This window comes from Dendrobates tinctorius, unplaced genomic scaffold (assembly GCF_039654945.1).
Source record: "Dendrobates tinctorius isolate UK_male_01 unplaced genomic scaffold, ASM3965494v1 ptg000058l, whole genome shotgun sequence".
NCBI classification, from domain to species: domain Eukaryota; kingdom Metazoa; phylum Chordata; class Amphibia; order Anura; family Dendrobatidae; genus Dendrobates; species Dendrobates tinctorius.
The window spans coordinates 21127326-21143093 of NW_027361726.1; the positions used below are offsets into that span (position 1 = coordinate 21127326).

The following is a 15768-nucleotide window of genomic DNA, read 5'->3' on the forward strand; positions in this document are numbered from 1 at the left end:
CCATAGGTGGTGCCATACTCTATGAGTCGTGACTGACAACTGCACAAGGATCAGACAAAAAGCACCAATCACAAGTGGACTTCCCCTCAAAGAGCCCTAATGGTATCACAGAATATATCATGTCGTTATAACACTATGAAGTTCGGCAGACAGGATAGATTTATCAGGAAGCAAACCTAACCTCTGGCAGATGTTATCCTTGTAAAATTACCCCCCTATTCCGTCCATTTGAGATACTGCTCAATATCACAACGAAATTCACTAAACAGGTCCAATCTGCACAGGATGCGAGTAACGCTCTAATGATTGTGTATACTCCAGTCACAGATAAAGTTGCAGCCACACTGACATCTGGCCTGCAGCTATACTTTATGGCGGGAAATGTACTGATTGTTTTCAGAAAACTTAACAAGAAGATAAGAATGAATGCTTTGGATGTGACTGGAGTATAAAAAATCAAAAGAAAATTATAAAAGTTACTCAACAAACTATGAAGAGTTAACCAGAAGCTAAAAAAAGATCCATCCAAATAGACCGGAAAGCACGTCCAATGTCTGGAGGACACGGAGCTGCAGCACAAGCTTCACAGTCAGATCTCAGGAATCAATGAGGTTTCTGATAATCAATGCCCATTGAATGAATATAGTAACCCTTCTGCTGACATTAAAACTGGGGTCAATAAAAGTATGTGAACCCAGTGCAGCAGAACAGTCCACCGTGATCATGTCATAAAGAAAGAAGTGTGAGGGGCAGAAAACAACACCATCCATCCATCCATCCATCCATCCATCCAATAGGTGAGCACTGATCGACATCTACATTGTAACTAAGGTCTAACTATAGGAGAAAGAAGAACTAAATGCTAAATATGTTCTGTATTATACTCCAGAGCTGCACTCACTATTCTGTTGGTGCAGTCACTGTGTACATACATTACTGATCCTGAGTTACATCCTGTATTATACTCCAGAGCTGCACTCACTATTCTGCTGGTGCAGTCACTGTGTACATACATTTCATTACTGATCCTGAGTTACATCCTGTATTATACTCCAGAGCTGCACTCACTATTCTGCTGGTACGGTTACTGTGTACATGCATTACTGATCAAGAGTTACATCCTGTATTATACTCCAGAGCTGCACTCACTATTCTGCTGGTGCAGTCACTGTGTACATACATTTCATTACTGATCCTGAGTTACATCCTGTATTATACTCCAGAGCTGCACTCACTATTCTGCTGGTGCAATCACTGTGTACATACATTACATTACTGATCCTGAGTTAAATTCTGTATTATACTCCAGAGCTGCACTCACTATTCTGCTGGTGCAGTCACTGTGTACATACATTACATTACTGATCCTGTACTGATCCTGAGTTACATCCTGAATTATACTCGAGAGCTGCACTCACTATTCTGCTTGTGCAGTCACTGTGTACATACATTACATTACTGATCCTGAGTTACGTCCTGTATTTTACCCCAGAGCTGCACTCACTGTTCTGCTGGTGCAGTCACTGTGTACATACATTACTGATCCTGAGTTACCCCCTGCATTATACCCCAGAGCTGCACTCATTCAGACTTGTCAACCATTGTCAGACTATGTAAAAATTTGTAGTTTTAGGCTATGTTCACACGATGAGTATTTGGTGCATTCTTGCAGATTTTCTGCAGCATCAGTTAAAACAAAAAACACAAATATCCTAAACTAAAAAGTAAAAAATAAACTGCAAATAATGCATAAAGGTAATAATAATAATAATAATAATAAGGGTATTTAGTAAACATAATTTTGATCAAAATAATGTACAAGCCATCCCGCCACGTCACGGCCACCCTTGTGGGACAGTCACTACTCTAGTATTTAAAACCTTTTCACTTGCCAAGTGACGTAAATGTGAACAAGGATCAAGCGACTGAACCACTAGCAAAAGCTTAGGCCAGACAGGATGGTTTTCCCAGCTCAGAAAGAGAGTGGTCACACCCATATATGCACAAAGAAAAATTAGGTTACTTACGTTTTTTTCATTTTTCACAGCTGTGTTTATGGTCTCCTTAATTTTTTTGTTTTAAATAAAACTGATTTGTTTTGATACGTCCTGTTACTTTGCTTTCAAAAAACTTTATTGCTAAAGTTATATGCAGATTAAATGAATTTTTGGAGCATTTACGCTACAGGAATGCAAGAAAATTACACATGCGTTTTTTACTACATGCAGCTTTTTCTCATCTCATTCAAATCTATGTGGAAAATTTGCAAACAAATCACATATTTACCACAATAGAAATTCACATGTTGTGGATTTGAAAATCGCTCCATAGATCTGTTTCCACAAAGTAAAAAAAAAAAAGCACTTTCTAATACTGGAACATTCACTGGATTTATTCGCATAGAGAAAATAAGCAAAAACGCACCAAATCCTCATGCTGACAGCTTCGTCACTGACTACGAAGTCTTCATACATTGTGCCTATTCGCTGTGATGTCTGCTGTCAGCTCTCACCACCCACACGCCAGCCGTATCCGTCTCTGCAAGCACTGCCATTCTTTAATGGATTAGTTGTATGAGCAATGGGAATTGAGCTGCAATAATATTAACCACGTGTTCCCCAATTGGTTGATGCTACTGGGAATCACGACCACATAATGCCAGTACATGGGACCTTATATACATTATAGAACACTTCCCCCTCAAAGCAGAACTCCCCATTAAATATCAATTCCTGAGTCAACTTCTTCTGTTAGGCCGGGGTCACACTTGCGAGAAACTCGCACGAGTCTCGCATCTCAATACCCGGCACTCGGGACCAAAGTAAGATAGTAACATAGTTTTGAAGGCTGAAGGAAGACCTTATGTCCATCTAGTTCAGCCTATTTTTAGTGCAGCTGTTCGGCATTGTTGATCCTGGGGAAGGCAAAAAACCCACAGAATAGAAGCCTATTTTCTCCATAGGGAAAAAAATTCCTTCCCCTAAGCTGGGTCAACCATCTACCTATAATATTCTGTTATTTGTAACCTTCTATACTGTTACTCACAAGAAAAGCATCCATTCCTTTCCTAAATTCATTCAGTGAGTTGGCCATCACCACTTCCTCAGGAAGAGAATTCCAGAGCCACACTGCTCTTACCGTGACGAACCCTCTTCTATGCTGGTGCAGAAATTGTCTTTCCTCCAAACGAAGAGAATGCCCCCTTGTTCTTGTCACAGTCCTTGTTACAAACAGTTCATTGGAGAGATCACATTGCCCTCTGATATACTTGTACATATATATTAGGTCTCCCCTAAGTCTTCTCTTTTCTAGAGTAAATAGACCTAATTTTGATAACCTTTCTGGGTATTGTAGTGAACCAACTCCATTTATCATTTTAGTAGCCCTCCTTTGAACTCTTTCAAGTTCAGTAATGTCTTTCTTGAACCCCTGTCGTCCATAATTGCACACAATACTCCAAGTGTGGTCTGACGAGTGATTTGTACAGAGGGAGAATTATGTTTTCATCTCGTGTCCCCAGACCTCTTCTAATGCATCCCATGACCCTATTTGCTTTGGTGGCAGCTGCCTGACACTGGGCACTCCAATTTAGCTTCTTACTGACTAAGATACCTAAGTCTTTTTCCATGTCTGATTTCCCCAGCAGTTTCCCATTTAGTAAGTAATTGTAGCATCTGTTTCTCCTTCCCATGTGCATAACCTTACACATATCTGTGTTAAACCTCATTTGCCATTTTTCAGCCCAATTCTCCAATTTACTCAAATCTGTCTGTAGTTGCAAACTGTCCCCTTTGTGTTAACTACCTTACATAGTTTTGTGTCATCTGCAAATACTGATATTTTACTGTGTAAGCCATCCACTAGATCATTAATAAATATATTAAAGGGAATCTGTCACCCCTTTTTTGAGACATCATATAATGATATCATTCAATTGTGTGTCACATAAGGATTCTCTTAGTACTTTTGCTTCCCCCTGACCCTGCACCTTTCATGCATAAATACCTTTTTTTATATCGGTTCAGATGTATGTAAACTGCCGCTGTCCGGTCTGCTGGGCGGGGCTTATTCAACTGCTCCCCCCTCCCTATCTTGCTCTACGCATTTCTTCTTGTGTAGAGCAAGACAGGGAGGGGGGAGCAGTTGAATAAGCCCCGCCCAGCGGACCGGACCGTGGCAGTTCACATACATCTGAACCGATATAAAAAAGGTATTTATGCATGAAAGGTGCGGGGTCAGGGGGAAGCAAAAGTACTAAGAGAATCCTTATGTGACACACAATTGAATGATATCATTATATGATATCTCAAAAAAGGGGTGACAGATTCCCTTTAAATAGTAGGGGGCTCAATACAGAACCCTGTGGTACCCCACTAGTAACCCTGGCTCAATCTGAGTATGCCCCATTAATAACCACTCTTTGTTTTCTATCACTAAGCCAGCTACCTACCCATCTACACACATTTTCCCCTAGCCCAAGCTTTCTCATCTTACTTACCAATCTTTTATGTGGGACAGTGTCAAATGCTTTAGAGAAGTCGACATAAATGACATCCAATGATTCTCCTTGGTCCATTTGAAAGCTTACATCCTCATAGAAGCTGATCAGGTTAGTTTGACAGGAGCGATCCTTCATAAATCCATGTTGATATGGAGTTAAACATTTATTAACACTGAGATATTCCATAATGGTATACCTTAGAAACCCTTCAAAAATTTTACCCACAACAGATGTTAAGCTTACCGGCCTATAGTTTCCAGGTTCCCTTTTACACCCCTTTTTGAATATTGGTACCACATTTGCTTGCCGCCAATCAAAAGGAACAGACCCTGTTTCTATAGAGTCTTTAAATATAAGGAATAGAGGCCTGTCTATCACATGTGGCTGCATGTATTTCTATGCAGCCCAACGCTCCGGCGGCAGTGCTGGGTATTGAGACGCAAAACTAATGCGAGTTTCAAGTGTGACCCTGGCCTTGAGGTGAGAGCATCTGGAAAACTGGTTGGCTTTCCAAGTGTCCTGATCCTGGGAATGATGGATCAATCGTTATTTAATGCTACATCCCATTCCAGTTTTCCTCAGCACCATCATGCTCCCAATAAAGCAGCTGCAGCATGGTGCCATTTTCTTGTGGCCGGTGACTAATTAGAAGAGGGTGCAGCAATAAACCAGCAGTGCATCCTCTTCAGTCTCAGGATCGATGTTGGTCTAAAAGATCAGACCCCACTAATCATAACGTGATACATTTCTTAGCAATATGGCATCAGTTATGTAACAGGAATTCAAAGAAAACATCAGGATGTAGATTTAAAGGGGTAGGCCCACTAAAAGAACTTTTCATCTTTCCAAGAGTCTGACCAGTGGGGCTCTAACCACTAAGAATAAGTGATGGTCACGAATGTGCAAGGCCGCTAAGTGCTGTTCCTAGATAACAACTTCAGTCTCATAGCTAGAGTCGCTGCGCATACATGACCATTACTCCATTCAGACCCATTCTTGGGATCGGTGAGGATCCCAGCAGTCAGACACTTAAAAATGCATCATCTATCCACAGGATGCTTGTTATGGCGGGGCAACCGTTTTAACAAGATTTTTTTCAGGTTTTGGGGGGGAAATGCCATTCAGATCTCTGGCAGTGGTGATCGCTTGGTTAATACAATTGTCTTAAAGGAGCATTGACAAAGCAGAAATCTAGGCAGGAATCTATTCGCTTTTATTCCATTAATTGTGTTGACAATAGAAATGCTGAAATCTCACCTTAGCAGCGTCTGGGAGAAGTACTTCAGTGTGTTAGCAATGTCCGTCCCTGTTGGCACTGGATATGTGTTGTGGATGACCCGGTGGTGGTACTCGTGAAGGTATCGGATCTTAGAAGCAACTGCATGTAAAAAAAAATAGTGGAAAATCAGAGATCAGCAGTGTGAGGAGACATCAGGGGCCAAGGCATGAGTCAGATACCATTGATAGGGACAATATCATGGCTGTCATCACAGCTCATTTACACGTCCGTTTTTCATGTATTTGATCTGTTTTTTTCTGTCATAGTCTTTGGTGCTCACGTCTCCCTCTTTGGTGCTCACGTCTCCATGTTTTTTGCAGAGCGCTTTTGAGAACGTTCACATAATCGGTCCGAGTGATGTCCATGGAAAAAGCTGACATAACATTGGTCAGTGTACAGCCCGTGTGATGTACTTGGGCTGTTCAGATGACAAATGTTTTCATACAGACCGAATGTGCATGTGAAAAAATGATCAGCATGCACGAGTTTCTTACGAATTTTGGATGAGACTAGCCTATTTAAGTCTATGGTGTGGAAAAAATCATACGTATAGCATCTGATTGGTAAGGATGCAATGCAATTCTTAACACAGGAAACAGCTTTTCGTCTTGTAAATTATATTCACTGCTGATTTATAAAAACAAATGCCGAAGGGCTGACTAAACAGATGAAAATCGAGATTATTTTTTATACGGTCATGTGAACTTAGCCTTAGGCTCATACGACCATATAAGAAAATCATACAATGTTCATCCAGAAAAATTCTTCAACAGTGAATAAAACTTACAAAACAAAAAAACAGATTACTATGTTAGGAATTGTAATTGTGATCCTTATATTAAACAGCAAAGACGAGAATTAAAACGTAACCTTTACTAAGATACCAGAATAAAATAAAAAAATGTGTCACCCAAAGTGAAAAAATATATATAGGCTAAGTCACAATTGAGGGATCAATAACCAATTGGAAGGGCATAAGACATTAGCCCTCTCAGGAAAAAAATATTTCTACTTGCAATGGCTAGAGTGAAACCAATATATACCAAAATGTAATGTTGTAATACTGGGAAAAATCCCGCAAAACCTCTCATACAACTAATTAAATATTTTGGTTGCATATAACGATGATAACTAGAAATTTGATAACACTAGTATAGTTACCACAAAAATATGCCAAACAAATAAGTGAAAATAAAAGGAACAATCTCACCAATGCAATGATCGGGTCCAGGATGATCCATACAATGCATGTGGAAGACAATGCCCTAAAGGGCTAATAATAGTCTATCCCCAAGACTCCCACCCTGACAAGGGCAGACCACAGCTACCCCTGTACTAAACAAGCCCTGCACTCTCCCTCATGGGGACATTCCATGAGGGAGAGTGCAGGGCAGTATCCTCCCAATATAGCTGGCCTAGCATCATTTTCAAGATCTCTGCTTGTTGTTAGAAGATTGAAACTTTCTTGCTTACAAGAGGCTGAAAGTCGGTCATGAGCAAGTAGTACATCCCTGTGAAGAAACGGGGTCAGTGGGTGCTCTCGTCCGCTGGCCTGGCTGCCTTTAGAAAGACTGCATGGACCAGGGCTCATACCACTGAACGCCCGCTCTATCTCCCCGTGGGCAACATACTACACAGACATCGCAGGGTTAGGGTAAAACAGTGTGGCAATGCTTTATTGAACCACAACACTCAATAGCAAACAGAACAGTCCCAGCAATTACCCCCAACATGGTGCACATTACAGGGCCTAACCCCTCAGCTGACTCGCCTGGATAACGGTAGATGTTATGTCAGAGCTCCCAGGGTCGATATTCCACCTGTGATATACACACAGAGAAGAGATATTGACAAGCGTAGGGAGATGACCGAGAACAGTCCATAGAGTCTGTAGAAGGTCCAAAGCCAGTTGACACAACATCACAGCTCCCAGCGTCGCTATTCCACCTGTGATATACACACAGAGAAGAGATAACAACAAGCATAGGGAGGTGACAGTCCATACTGTACATACAAGGTCCAAAGCCGGTTGACACGAGAGTCACCACCTGGCTTATCCGACCATCTCCATGGAACCAGGCGACTGGCAGGGCCCAAAACCTGGCTTTCTCCAAACATATCCATGGTTCAGAGAAGGTTACTGGATCAGATAGATGGAATGAGATAGACAACTAGATAGAGATAGATCTATAGACAGATAGATCTATCTATAGAACTATCTATCTCTCTGTCTGTCTGTCTGTCTGTGTATGTAATGGAGTGTGGGTTGGACAAATGTAAAAGAGGAGGTTGGACAGAAATGACATCACAAATCTTTTTTTTTGTTAAATAACATATCTTTATTTAGCTTACAAAAACGCATACAAATCCGCATGAAAAACTACATCAAAAACGCACCTGATTTTTCTGCCAAGAGATGTGGATTCTGTGCAGAATATTCCGCAGGCTTATCTGCAACATGTGCACATACTCCAAGTCTCTCCTTGTGTACGTGTTTGGTGAGAGATCTGTGATGCACTTAGGTTGTGTGCACACGCTGTGGATTCTGCTGCGGATTTTTCCGTGTGGATTTTGCAAAATCCGCATGTCAAAATACCTGCGGTTTATCTGTGGATTAACCTGTGGTTTTCCCCTGCGGTTTGACACCTCTAAAAAGGAGCAGGTGTGAAACCGCTGCAGATTCCGCACAAAGAAGTGACATGTTGCGGTTTTGAAACCGCAGCAAATCCGCGAGGAAAAATCCGCACCGTGTGCACTGCGGTTTTTGTTTTCCATAGAATATAAAGGTACTGTACACGGCAGCAAAAACTGCTGCGGATCCGCAGGGCCAAAACCGCTGCGGATCAGCAGCAGAATCCGCAGCGTGTGCACACACCCTTAGGCTGAGTTCACACGTAGCGTTTTTTTTGCGTTTCCGCGGCGGTTTTAAATGCGCGATTTTGCCGCGAAAAATAAGCATCCCATGCAATCCTATGGGATTCCGCAATGCTGTGCTAATGCTGCGTTTTTTTCCACGGGGGAATCGCTTTGCGGTAAAAAACGCAGCATGCTCATTAATTTCGCGGAATCGCGGCGATCGAGCACCCATAGGAATGCATTGTTCTGCTTATTTTCCGCAGGTGGCTGTGCACACCATGCGAAAAGTAAGCAGAACATTTGCGGATGGTACCCACGGTCCGGAGGAGAGGAGACTGTCCTCTGGGCTTTGGGCACTATATCCCTGTAAAAAAATAGAATTAAAATAAAAAATATTGTTATTCTTACCTTCCGGCGTCCCACGCAGCCTTCCCGCCGTTCTCCACGCTCCCGGTCCCAGTAATCCTTTGCGAGAATGACCGCGATGGCGTCCATTCTCGCGGGATTGCAACGTCTCACGGTCATTCGCGATGACGTCGGAGCGCGACGTCATCGCGAATGACCGCGAGACGTCGCGATTCCGCGAAAACGGATGCCATCGCGGTCATTCTCGCAAAGGATTACTGGGACCGGAAGTGTGGAGAACGGCGGGAAGACTGCGTGGGACGCCGGAAGGTAAGAATAACAATATTTTTTTTTATTATTTTTTACATCCTGTCTTTTATTACTAATGCTGCATAGGCAGCATCAGTAGTAAAAAGTTGGTCACACTCGTCAAACACTATGTTTGACGAGTGTGACCAACCTGTCAATCAGTTCTCCAAGCGATGCTACAGATCGCTTGGAAAACGCTAGCATTCTGCAAGCTAATTACGCTTACAAAACGCTAGTTTTTCCGCGGGAAAATCGCGGGAATTTAAAATGCGATTTTCCCGTGGAATGGAATCCGGAATTCTCGCGGTAATTTCCGCAAGAGTTCCGCTACGTGTGAACATAGCCTTATAGTCTGCGGGGAGAAGCCACCAAGGAGCTGCCTTCCCAACTATTGTGTGGTTCGGTCCTCGACAGCTTCTAAAGTACGGTTTTCTCTGAATCTCTGCAGTGTTTCAGTGTCAAACATACATGGCTGAAATCATGCTGCCCTTAGATCAGCAGTGTGCATCTGGTGTCAGGTTCCCTTTAAGGGTGTGTGCACACGCTGCGGATTCTGCTGCGGATCCGCAGCGGTGTACAGTACCATTATAATCAATGTAAATAGAAATCCGCAGTGCACACTGTCGGAATTATCCGTGCGAATTTGCTGCGGTTTCAAAACCACAGCATGTCAATTCTTTGTGCGGATTCCGCTGCGGTTTGGCACCTGCTCTATGGCAGGTGTCAAACCACAGGGGAAATCCGCAGGCTAAACCGCAGAAAATCTGAAGATAAACCGCAGGTCTTTTGACCTGCGGTTTTACCTGCGGATTTACACAAATCCGCGCGGAAAACTCCGCAGGACAATCCACAGCGTGTGCACACACCCTAAAAGAGAGCATTGCTTGTACAAACCAGGAAAAGGATACAATCAGGCAGGACACAGGGCAGGGCACATGATTCTATCACACTTTATCTTTCTCAAAGAGAGGATGGGAGATGTGGGGGATTAGCAGGAATCATGTGGAGGATTAGGGAAGCATTAAATTATTTTCAAATCATTGCATATGGATGAACGTCAGAGGCAAAATCATTTCACCCTTTGTTATTCATCATGAAACTGTATATATATGACCGAGTGTTCACATATTGATATTACCAGGTTGATTCACATTATTATCTTCTACATGACCCCCAATATTGTAGGGCTATTCCACCTCTCCATATGACCCCACTATCACCAGGTGTACCCTTATGATATTCTACATCACGCCAAACATAATCAAGCTGACCCCATCATATTCTACATTGCACCTATACTACCGGGCTGACCCACCATTATACAGTCATATGTTAAAGTTTGGGCACCCCTATTAATGTTAACCTTTTTTCTTTATAACAATTTTGGTTTTTGCAACAGCTATTTCAGTTTCATATATCTAATAACTGATCGACTCCGTTATTTTTCTGGATTCAAATGAGGTTTATTGTACTAACAGAAAATGTGCAATCTGCATTTAAACAAAATTTGACCGGTGCAAAAGTATGGGCACCCTTATTATTTTCTTGATTTGAACACACCTAACTACTTTTTACTGACTTCCTGAAGCACTAAATTGGTTTTGTAACCTCATTGAGCTTTGAACTTCATAGCCAGGTGTATCAAATCATGAGAAAAGGTATTTAAGGTGGCCACTTGCAAGTAGTTCTCCTATTAGATTCTCCTATGAAGAGTGGCATCATGGGCTCCTCAAAACAACTCTCAAATGATCTGAAAACAAAGATTATTCAACATAGCTTTTCAGGGGAAGGATACAAAAAGTTGTCTGAGATTTAACCTGTCAGTTTCCACTGTGAGGAACATAGTAAGGAAATGGAAGAACACAGGTACAGTTCTTGTTAAGCCCAGAAGTGGCAGGCCGAGAAAAATATCAGAAAGACAGAGAAGATGAATGGTGAGAACAGTCAAGGACAATCCACAGACCACCTCCAAAGACCTGCAGCATCATCTTGCTGCAGATGGTGTCACTGTGCATCGGTCAACAATACAGCGCACTTTGCACAAGGAGAAGCTGTATAGGAGAGTGATGCGAAAGAAGCCGTTTCTGCAAGCACGCCACAAACAGAGTCGCCTGAGGTATGCAAAAGCACATTTGGACAAGCCAGTTACATTTTGGAAGAAGGTCCTGTGGACTGATGAAACAAAGATTGAGTTGTTTGGTCATACAAAAAGGCGTTATGCATGGAGGCTAAAAAACACAGCATTCCAAGAAAAACACTTGCTACCCACAGTAAAATTTGGTGGAGGTTCCATCATGCTTTGGGGCTGTGTGGCCAATGCTGGCACCGGGAATCTTGTTAAAGTTGAGGGTCGCATGGATTCAACTCAGTATCAGCAGATTCTTGACAATAATGTGCAAGAATCAGTGACGAAGTTGAAGTTACGCAGGGGATGGATATTTCAGCAAGACAATGATCCAAAACACCGCTCCAAATCTACTCAGGCATTCATGCAGAGGAACAATTACAATGTTCTGGAATGGCCATCCCAGTCCCCAGACCTGAATATCATTGAACATCTGTGGGATGATTTGAAGCGGGCTGTCCATGCCCGGCGACCATCAAACTTAACTGAACTGGAATTGTTTTGTAAACAGGAATGGTCACAAATACCTTCATCCAGGATCCAGGAACTCATTAATAGCTACAGGAAGCTACTAGAGGCTGTTATTGTTGCAAAAGGAGGATCTACGAAATATTAATGTCACTTTTATGTTGAGGTGTCCATACTTTTGCACCGGTCAAATTTTGTTTAAATTCAGATTGTGCATTTTCTGTTAGTACAATAAACCTCATTTGAATCCAGAAATATAACTGAGTCCATCAGTTATTAGATATATGAAACTGAAATAGCTGTTGCAGAAACCAAAATTGTTATAAAGAAAAAAGGTTAACATTAATAGGGGTGCCCAAACTTTTAGATATGACTGTATTTTACATTGTCCCAATATTACCAGGCTGACCCCCATTATATTCTATATGACCCAGATATTCCCGGACTGACCCCCATTATATTCTACATTGCCCCAATATTACTGCGATGACCCCCATTATATTCTATATGACCTAGATATTCCCGGACTGACCCCCATTATATTCTACATTGCCCCAATATTACTGCGATGACCCCCATTATATTCTATATGACCCAGATATTCCCGGACTGACCCCCATTATATTCTACATTGCCCCAATATTACTGCGATGACCCCCATTATATTCTATATGACCCAGATATTCCCGGACTGACCCCCATTATATTCTACATTGCCCCAATATTACTGCGCTGACCACCCATTATATTCTACAGGACCAAGATATTATCGGGCTGACCTCCATTACATTCTATATGACCCACATACTACTGTGTTCACATCTATTGTATTCTATATAACCCCCGATAACACTGGGTTGACCCCCATTATACTCTATATGACCTCAATATTACTGGGGAGCCATCCATTACTATATCACCAAGATGTTACCAGGGAGACACCCATGGTAATGAGATGACCTCTATGTTACAGAGGTGAATCCATATCACCAGTGTGACCCCCATAAACAGTATATCCCTTATATTGTAAAGGTGACCCCATTATATGAAGCGATGATATGGAAATCTGTACTAGCAAACATCTGGTCTTCACAGGCGATTTAAATAAACTATTTACAATAAAAGTTACAATTAAAAGAATAAATAAAAAGGGGGGAAAAAAGAGGGAAAAAAGAAATAGGTGCACAGAGACCATAGTGATAAAGGCCTGGTTTTCTCCCACAGTATTTAGTGAGGGTTTTATGCTCAAACCAAAATAGTATTGTATATTACAAAGAGTCAGGTTTATATAACAATGCCCTGCCCTTATGATTTCCATTTGTCCTTCAGTTACAGACTAGAAGTCTCTGTGCTAAATCCTTGTTCTTCAGAGCATCCTGCCGCCCGAGCAGAGCAATGTGCACTGCAGTATGATGTACTAATGGGAACATGATTATCAATGAGGCTCAGCAACATTGGCAATTTACAGATTATAATCTCTATATTCATTGTCTAAATTACCCCCAAATTGCCAAGCTGATCCCTGTTATATTCTTTCTGACCCCAATAATAATGACCCTCATCATTATATGGCCCCCATAATACCTGGATGCCCCTCACATTGCCAAGCTGGCCCCATGTCATCGAGCTGCCCCCCATATTGCCAGGTTGGCCCCATATCACCTGTGTGCCCCCCCATATCACCCCGGGATACCACCCATATTACCAGGCTGCCCCCCATATTATCAGGCTGCCCCTCATATCACCAGGCTGCCCCTCATATTACCAGGTTATCCCCCATATTATCAGGTTACCCCACATATTACCAGGCTGTGCCCATATCACAATGCTGCCCCCCCATACTATCAGGCTGCCCCTCAAATCACCAGGCTGCCCCCATAACCGCAAGGCTGCCCCCATATCGCCAAGTTGCCCCCCTTATCATCGGTCTGCACCCCATATTATCAGGCTGCCCCCCTTATCATCGGTCCGTACCCCATATTATCAGGCTGCCCCCCATTTCATTGAGATGCCCCCCCCATATCACTAGACTACCTGCCCCCATGTCATCAACCTGCCCCCCCATATCGCAAGTCTGCCCCCATATCACAAGGCTGCCCCCCATATTATCAGGCTGCCCCCAAATCACCAGGCTGCCCCCATAACTGCAGGCTGCCCCCATATCGCCAGGCTGCCCCCTTATCATCGGTCTGCACCCCATATTATCAGGCTGCCCCACATATTACTGTCTCCCCTCCCCATATTACAAGGCTCCCCCCAAATCATCATCTCCTCTCCCCCATATTACCAGGCTGTACCCCCCCGTCGGTCTGCCCCCATATTATCAGGCTTCCCTCCATATTAACGGGCTGCCTCCCATATTACAGTCTCCCATCCCCCATATCACTGGGCTGCCCCCCATATTACCATCTCCCTTCCCCCATATTACCAGGCTGCCCCTCATATTAACGTATCCCCTCCCCCATATTACCAGGCTGCCCCCCATATCGTCGGGCTGCCCCCCATAACCCCGGGCTGCCTCCTCATTTCCCCAGGCTGCCCCCATATTACTATCTCCCCTCCCCCATATCACCAGGCTGCCCCCCATATCACCAGCCTGCCCCCCCCATGTCACCGGGCTGCCCTCCCCCCCATATCACCAGGCTGCCCCCCCTTCATATCATCAGGGTGCCCCCCCATATCACCAGGCTGCCCCCCCATATCACCAGGCTGCCCCCCCTTCATATCACCAGCCTGCCCCCCATATCACCAGCCTGCCCCCCTTATCACCAGGCTGCCCCCCCATATCACCAGGCTGCCCCCCAATATCACCAGGCTGCCCCCCATATCACCAGGCTGCCCCCCCTTCATATCACCAGGCTGCCCCCCCATATCACCAGGCTGCCCCCCCATATCACCAGGCTGCCCCCCCTTCATATCACCAGGCTGCCCCCCCATATCACCAGGCTGCCGCCCCATATCACCAGGCTGCCCCCCCATATCACCAGGCTGCCGCCCCATATCACCAGGCTGCCCCCCATATCACCAGGCTGCCCCCCCTTCATATCACCAGGCTGCCCCCCCATATCACCAGGCTGCCGCCCCATATCACCAGGCTGCCCCCCCATATCACCAGGCTGCCGCCCCATATCACCAGGCTGCCCCCCCCATATCACCAGGCTGCCGCCCCATATCACCAGGCTGCCCCCCCATATCACCAGGCTGCCCCCCCATATCACCAGGCTGCCGCCCCATATCACCAGGCTGCCCCCCCATATCACCAGGCTGCCCCCCAATATCACCAGGCTGCCCCCCATATCACCAGGCTGCCCCCCCTTCATATCACCAGGCTGCCCCCCCATATCACCAGGCTGCCCCCCCATATCACCAGGCTGCCCCCCCATATCACCAGGCTGCCCCCCCTTCATATCACCAGGCTGCCCCCCCTTCATATCACCAGGCTGCCCCCCCATATCACCAGGCTGCCGCCCCATATCACCAGGCTGCCCCCCCCATATCACCAGGCTGCCCCCCCCCATATCACCGTCGCCCCTCCCCCACCTCTTCAGCACCGCGGACAGCGCACTCACACTGCTCGGCTTTGGTAGACATGACGTCCAGCTGGTGGCGTTTGGCGCTGGGGTCCGTGATGCTGGCGGGGCCGCGCTCTCCCCGTGCCCCGGAGAGGCCGGAGCGTGGTGCTAGTGCGGGTCCTGAGCCCTGGAGCTGTGCGGCTGTGCGGTCACCGGAGACATCGGGGCTGAGGAGACGGAGGCCGAATCATCAACGGGGCGGGGCTGACAGAGGTGCGGGGCCTCTAGTAGCCAATCATAGGCCGAGAAGCGAGTGATGGGCATTACTGACACAATGGTGGGCGCGTAGCCTGTGTATACGACTCTGTACACA

General features: G+C 44.8%; 1 protein-coding gene across 1 annotated transcript in view; it reads right to left on the bottom strand.

Moving 5' to 3' along the window:
- UNC79 (unc-79 homolog, NALCN channel complex subunit) overlaps positions 1-15768 on the bottom strand; it is a 191532-nt gene extending 175764 nt beyond the window's left edge. The window contains exons 1-2 of the mRNA XM_073578106.1: positions 15453-15768; positions 5759-5879 (exon numbers count right to left, since the gene is read on the bottom strand). Of these exons, the coding sequence (XP_073434207.1) occupies positions 5759-5879; positions 15453-15474 (143 nt within the window). The 5' untranslated portion in view covers positions 15475-15768. The remainder of the gene's footprint in view (positions 1-5758; positions 5880-15452) is intronic.